General features: G+C 42.5%; 1 protein-coding gene across 1 annotated transcript; it reads left to right on the top strand.

Annotated features, from left to right (window-relative positions):
• Positions 1-3,237: 3,237 nt before the first annotated feature.
• On the top strand, positions 3,238-5,933 carry LOC147891843 (uncharacterized). The gene is made up of 3 exons (XM_087388245.1): positions 3,238-4,878; positions 5,294-5,466; positions 5,595-5,933. The coding sequence occupies exons 1-3, from the start codon at positions 3,760-3,762 to the stop codon at positions 5,710-5,712; spliced, it is 1,410 nt and encodes a 469-aa protein (XP_087244371.1). The 5' UTR covers positions 3,238-3,759; the 3' UTR covers positions 5,713-5,933.
• Positions 5,934-7,432: the final 1,499 nt, after the last annotated feature.

Genomic DNA, 7,432 nt, shown 5'->3' with positions numbered 1-7,432 from the left:
AAGGAGGATATTTAGAGTAATGTATAGGCGATCGCAATCATCTCCATGGGATCTTGCCCTTCTCCCCACTCACATGTCACTTGATTGGCTACAACTGGCTCTACGTAAAGCCGAACACGATGGAGAGACAATAAACAAGCACGAGCGAGAGTTATCATATGGATGTATGATGCATGTAAATTTCTTACCTCATGACATAATTAAGTAATTATTTGTGGCAATATATGCTATAAAATAGATGCATCCTCATTGTTTTAATGATGCTCTTTTGCGGTACAAAAAGTATAGTGCATTATGGTCATATGGATGACATTTTCGCGTGGAATGCATTGATTCAAAGAGAGTCACATATGATTGTGGAGTCATGACTAACTTCACACAAGATAGCTAGGCAAGTTCTTCAAATACTAATATTCTCTGCTCTCTGCTCGCAGTTGGATTATTGTGGGACCAGACTCGAAATCTATGAAATTGATTTTAGAGAATTTAGTATTTTCATTCTTAATATAAAATGGTTTAGAGCTATTTACAACGGTCCCCATGCGATAGTGAGGAAAGAAAGTAGTGGTTTCTTTGCAAGAGACTCCACCAAACTTTGGACCGATGAAAGTGATACTTTTTTTTTCCTGAGCATTGTGAGCAGGTGCATACTAATGATTTAATTAATTGAATCTTTCATTTTTAAAGATCAATTGGTAAATGTACTCAAGCATAATTTCATATAATTGATGGCATTTGGCACCCATCTTCAATATAGGTGGTTTTTCATCTGGATCGTTCTAATCGAAGATGGTGGTACGTGATCCAAGTTGCACCACGAAGTAAGCAAATTTGTGAAGATAGAGATGTGGATATGGAGATGCCACTACCAATGCCGGATCCAATTGATCCAGATGGATCTAGCGAAGAAGATGAAGATCACAATATGAGCCAAGAGGAAGATGCACATAATGACATCATATAGGAGGTATGTTGAGGAAGAAGATGACGATCATCGAGAATCACCCGACTTTATTGAAGAAGATGATCAAGTCTTAGGTGAACGTACGATGCCAGAGTACAATGCTGGTATAGGAGATCAACTTGGGATAGACTTGTTTGGCACGCTAGACTTGGGTCAAGATGATGAAGCCGTTTATGTAAATGCTCTTCATTGATTTTTTTCATCTCAAACTTGGGCATGAATATATGAGCTTCAAACTTGATGTACATGCTCTTGTTCTTTTATTCTTTCAAAGGATCAAACGTGTATGAAAATAATTTTTTTTTTGTCATTGGAAAAAACTATCTTTAAAGGTCGGTATGGGGAAAAACACTCTCTATAAAATGTTGCTCTAAAAAAGTGTCTCAGAGTCACTATATAACGACCTTTTACATGTCTAGCAAACGTCGCTACATACCAACGTTTTATATATAGCAACTTTTATAAATGTTCGTATATATCAACACTTTTTTAAACCCGCTTTGCTTATCAACGATTAGCACCCCGTGCGTGCTAAACGTCGAAATAAGGCCCGTGTGTAGTAGTGACATATTGATATTTTCAATGCTTGAAGCTCCTTTGCTAGATCCTTATGTTAGGGTTCTTGGCCTTAAATCTCAGGTACATCTCCATCTGCCCATCCAACAAATTATAAAGAGTATTCCAAAAACCTATGCAAGGTTTCAACCATCACGGTGGTTTCAACTAGCAAAGTGGCTTCGAACAACATGCTTGCTTTGAGTAGCAAGGTGGCGAGAAGGTGGCTTTGACTAGTACAATGGGGTTTATTATTTCAAAATAGCTCTTTCTCTTTGTGGTAGTAGTATTAGCTGATATAGGGAGGAGGGAAGTGCACACATGAGTGATTACTTTTTAAGTACCACAGTTATAATTATAGAGGATGTGAACTCATGAGATTACATGATATAGGGAGATCATTGAAAGTCTACACAACTTGAGAAAAAGAGTAGTTGGTTTTGTAGTTAAGGTATAGTAATTTGGTAGTCACATTGTTAGAGAATATCCTTGCATGTTGTTAGAATTGTGAGGGAGGTTCTTGAACAACGGTTGTTTCGATTGGTGATGATGATGGGCTTTTTGGCCATATGGTCTCCTTTGGCACAAATGACACAGGTAAATTTTGAATGTGACTGTACCTCTAATTGATGCAATAACTTAATAATGGTAAAAGCTGAGAGTAATTCTAGATATCTAGGTCCTATATATATTATACTATATTAGAGTAGGTTTTTGTGTGCTCTTAAGCAATGCAAAGAAACCTTTTTGATACAAGAGCATGAAACCAATCTTCTTGTGAAAAGCTTTAACACCAAGGAGTGATCTTTACTGAGATAATGTTTCCCCTCAACAAAATGATATTTCTCAAAGGCCGACAAAAAAGATGTGGCACCTAATTCTCAGCCTAGCGACTCATTTTTGGTCCCATTGGTTGTAACAATCACTCCTACGAGATTTATGCCAACTTTGATGGTACACAAGGCCTGATATCCAATAGAAAACAAGTTCCACGAATGCCTTCCTATGATTTGCGCCAGCTTGGATGGTACATATGGTGGGAACTATGTAAAAAGTTCCAAGAAAATAGCATCCACGAATGCCTACGCCCTCTTATAATTTTGATGATACCATGTGGGGAATATCCCATAGAAAACAGGTTTCATGTAGTACAGAGGGGTTGGCGCAGGTGTGTGGTAGGCAAAAGGTCTCTGCTGACGTCCACGTCAGCAGGAAAGGAGGACTAAGATTCGTGGGCAGTCGATGTCCCTTGAAGCACGGGTGCAGAGGATGCCACGTGGTGGATTGGAGAGCGACTAAAAAAATACTCCCGCAATTGTGATATTTTCAGAGCAAAGATTTCACGGGCAGGCATAAATATCTGGGAGAGCAAGTGGATGGACGACACGTGGAGATAAGGGGGAGGAGATCGAATTGGGTGCGTGCACGTGGAAGGAAGCTGCCTGATATTTTACCGGCGGGAGTCGGACGTCGAAGAGAGAGCCGCCCACGTGGAGGGGGATTTTCTACGTAAATAAAAAAAATCAATGGAAAGGGTCGTCGTCTTCTACGTAACGTGAGGCCAATATCAATCAACTCAGTTACGTTCTGGTTTTCGAAGCTACTCTACCGCCATAGGCACACTATAAAACATCTATGATCTACCTCCATAGCCAAACCTCTAATAAACAAGCTCTCTCTCATTCGGGTCCCATTGCTTCAATCATTCTTCTTGCTCTTCCTCCTGATTCCTGCTTCCTTCTCCCTACTCCCTTCGTACCGCATCCCTTTACCTCTGATCCCTCAGGCTTGGGCCTACTACACTTCTCTCTTTCTCAAGAATTTTGGCTCCCTCTCTCACCGTCCCTTTTCCTCCCCGTGGAGTTCAGCCGCTTCTTCGTCCCGTTTCGTCAGTGTCCTGAGTCCTGACCCCCCCACACTCCTGTATGTTCATTCATCAGGGTCCCTATACTAATCCTGCATCGCCTATTTATTGCGTCCCGCCTACTCCCTGTCTATACCCCTTGCTTGCCTGTTCCTCTCGTGCCGAGCTTTCCTTCTTTTGCCCCCGTACACGAGTTTTGCGTTTGCGCTTGCCCCCAGCCTTGCAGCATTATTAATCGCTTCCAGTCTCGCCAAGCTCTCCGAGGGAATCTTCGACCTTCGAACTGCCTCGTTTAGGAATCTCAACTCGTCTCAGAGTTCTTCATCTGAACGCATACATAGACTAGCCTCGAACAGCATACATTTTTATCAACGATATGCTGCTTAGGAGCTCTTCCACTTCGGTTTTGGCGTCGCTGCTTCCTCCGTTATCTCACTCTGAACCTCTAATTGAGTCGGCGGAGAGTGAGGTACTTGCTTCACTTGAGAGTTCAAAATCTCTATCGTTTTCTAGTTCTACCTCTAGTGGTCGGGTCGTTACGTCTTCCGGAGCCCAAAATATAGCAAGCCCTGATGCCTTCTCAGGAGAAGATCTAGGTTGGGATTTGGATGGAGAAGTGGTCCTTTGGCCTAGAATCCGAAAAGTCCGGTCCGAGAACGATCTACAGAGTCTTTCTCATGGGCCGGCTATCTCTGCGCGAGTCGCAGCGAGTTCTTTACTCTGCAATGAGAAGGAAAATTCCGGTTGGCAAGAGACAGAAAGTTACGGCAGTATGAGGAAGGCGTGGTCGAGACCACCTCAACGGGGAAGACGTAATTCTCTGAGCTCTATGCCGTCGGTATGCTTCCGCATTTCTGGGTTGGACAGGCAGGATTTCATTCCCGAGGAGGAAGCAGATCCACCGGTGACCGAGTTAGAAAATTTCGGCGAATCAAAGGGTTGGGAAGCCGATTTCGATAAGATAGGCTTAAATCGCATCGGTGATAAGCAACTTGCAGGGGATGTAGATCGTGAGCTTACTCTCCAAAAGCCTGTAACGGGTAAAGTTTTAGAGGTGAGAGGCGGCCAAGTTTGCGTGCATGAGACAGACTTGTGCGTGCCCAGAAGAGCCGCTTCGAATCTGAAGAATCAAGAGAGAGCCGTCTTTTCGGGAAGGGAAGAGAAGACAACAGCAGCTGAGCGGAGCTTAACTCAGCGTGTAGGTGACGGGGTGGATGGGTCCTTGAATACCATGGAAGCGAATCGAGGTGGTGTGGTGTGCAAATCCCGTGAAAGTGAGATGACTAATAAGCTGCTATGCAGTGGCGGAGGTTATGACGAGGGTGGCGGAGGACGATCAGGAGGAGGACGCCCATCTGGCACTTGCACGGGCGGATCAGGCCCTGGAGGTCCTGGAGCTGACGCTGACTTCACAGAATTGTATTATCAGAAGGTGCTAGCGGAGAATCCTGGGCACCCCCTTCTGCTCAGAAACTACGCCGAATTTTTGGCAGAGGTTAGTGAAAATACCTTTGATCCACTGTGGCTGCGGTCTTACATTGCTGTTAGCGCTTCTTGCATCTCCCACTCGTAGATCGTCGTTCTCGCGTCGTCTTTGTCGATACGATTTTTAGATTCGCTATATTTGCGAGCTGCACGAGCTTTTCTGTTGTGACCATATTGGAAGTTTATCCATTCTCCAGCTCAGGATTTCTCTAGGTTGGTTGATTATTGTGAGTAGTCGACATCTCTCCTTGTTGCCTTCACCAAATTTTATTCACGCTCCTCAACTGCGCGATTCTGTCTACAGAGGACGAGCTTGCGCATGCTATGGAACCCTCTAGATACATGTATCTTACACGAATCTATAGGGCCAGGATGTCGCATGTAGCTGCGTCCGCCGTACTAACAATCAGATGTTCTTGCGCCAGGCGAAGCACGACTATGCTATGGCCGAAGAATACTATCAGCGAGCTATTTTGGCAAGCCCTGGAGAAGGAGATGTTTTAGCAAGGTACGCCGAGTTTATTTGCAAAGTGCACCGAGATTACGAACGGGCGGAAACCTACTTTGAGCGGGCAGTGCAAGCAGCACCGGATGACAGGTATGCTGTGAATTGTACACGCACACAGACCTGTTAGTATTAACCTATTGCATATTATACTGCAAGCAAGGGTTAGCGATGAATTTCGATGGTGGGCTGACGATCCAACTCTTGGTTTGCCCGCGCAGCTACGTGATGGCGGCGTATGCATCCTTTCTGTGGAACTCAGAGGAAGAAGAGGAGGAAGCATCCAGAGCTATGCCGCTCCCGAGCATGCCCACCTTGGTCTCCGCGGGCCCAGCTTAAAATCGATCGAATCCCGGCTCGGTCTTGCTTGCATGCAGTGATATGTAACCCGTAACTTTGCCTGCTGTCTTCTTTCCGCTCTTGTAGACTACCTCGCACGATTCTTTCTGGCTCCTTGAACGGATTGCTTTGTATGCAATCCTTTAGGATTGATGATGTCGCCAAGCTGCTTGAACAGTATTCTCCAATGAATGACTACATCGCTGTAATATTTCGTTGAACGAGGTCCATTTTTCCATTTACGTGGGTTTAGGTATTATAAGAATATGTATGCTGCCCATTGCCCCCAAAGATTAAAATAATCATAATTCGCTATCTGAAACTAGAACCTGGCAGGCAGCAGTGAATAGTGTCGTTGGGCGGGTAGAATCTCGTTCGAAGCCACTATGCTCCCTGTATTTGGGGTTGCTTTTTATAGTGTGCCACGTGGTTCAACGAGAGGGTAGAAAGGGGGATTGGTTCCACTATGTTGAGTGCCTAAAGACTATGAAACATACTCTTGCTTACAATAGTGCCTTGTAAATAGAAGAAAGTAATAAAAGATACTTTTCTCCCCAAAAGAGCATGAATTAGGAATTAAGTTGAGGGATCGGATGTTGTGATTCTAAGTAGAATGGGGTCCAAAAAGAGCGGGTAGTTTGAGTGGTTTCTTTCCGGGCTAAACAGTGTTGGTTGTTCGAATAATATAAGACTCTCTCTCTCTCTCTCTCTCTCTCTCTCTCTCTCTCTCACATTCTCATTTACACACTCATGGCCCACAAGGAAGTCCACATAATGTTATAAAGTAGATGTGAGTTAGCATTGGACTTCTCCACTTAGTCCTATGTAGTCCTATTCGGGAAATGTGAGGTTATATGTGGAAAATTAAGTGTGTAATGTTTCTTATATTTGGAATTTTATTCCCAATATAGTAGTGGAAAGTTTTTTGAAGTTAATCCTATGGGAAATGTGAGGTTGTATGTGGAAAATTAAGTGTGAAATGTTTCTTATATTTGGAATTTTCTTCCCACTATAGTAGTGGAAAACTTTTTAAAGTTAATCCTATGGGAACTGTGAGGTTGTATGTGGAAAATTAAGTGTGTAATACTTCTTATATTTGAAATTTTATTCCCAATATAATAGTGGAAAACTTTTTGAAGATAAAAATTTGAGCATTAAATAAAACATGTCACATACATAAAGCTTGTATATTTATAAAAATACATGCAAAGCATTTTGATTGTATTTATAAATCAACATGATATTTTCTTTTGTACATTTCTAAGGAAAAGAAATTGAAATTGTCAAATATGTAAAACAATCACTACTACACCGTCAATCTTTTTTTGTAAACATTCATCGCATGTGGGTGTGAAAATTGACGATATGATGTGTGGGCAAGATATTTGTCGGTAGTAGTTGTATATGTGAGAAAATAAAAGACTACCCATAGCAAATTTGAGATCAAATTTCTCATGTATTAATGGTGGCTTTAATTTAATAATGTACATAATGCCACTATACAAGTGAAAGGGACAAAGATCAAAAGTCTTCTCGATGGCAAAAGAAAAAATCAATAGAATTTACAGCAACAATTTCACGTCCAGTGCGCTAGGCCATCTCTAACTATTGTACACCTATCTAAGACTTGATTCTCTAATTCATCTTCTTCAATAACATTGGATGATACATAATCTCCATCTTCTTCCGCATTGTTGTGATCTCCAACTTCCTCCAGCAC

Source organism: Dipteris shenzhenensis, chromosome 17, assembly GCF_047967505.1.
Source record: "Dipteris shenzhenensis isolate YYH24624 ecotype China chromosome 17, Dip_SZ_1.0, whole genome shotgun sequence".
Classification (NCBI taxonomy): domain Eukaryota; kingdom Viridiplantae; phylum Streptophyta; class Polypodiopsida; order Gleicheniales; family Dipteridaceae; genus Dipteris; species Dipteris shenzhenensis.
Note: the sequence above shows the minus strand (reverse complement) of the source record. Positions and strands in the feature narration are given on the sequence as shown.

What these genes read in the sequence shown, in the direction of transcription:
- LOC147891843 (XM_087388245.1), top strand. Translation starts at nt 3,760, where the DNA reads ATGCTGCTTAGGAGCTCTTCCACTTCGGTTTTGGCGTCGCTGCTTCCT. An exon ending in ACGCCGAATTTTTGGCAGAG is followed by an intron (nt 4,879 to 5,293) that starts GTTAGTGAAAAT and finishes TTCTTGCGCCAG; the next exon opens with GCGAAGCACGACTATGCTAT. An exon ending in CAAGCAGCACCGGATGACAG is followed by an intron (nt 5,467 to 5,594) that starts GTATGCTGTGAA and finishes TTGCCCGCGCAG; the next exon opens with CTACGTGATGGCGGCGTATG.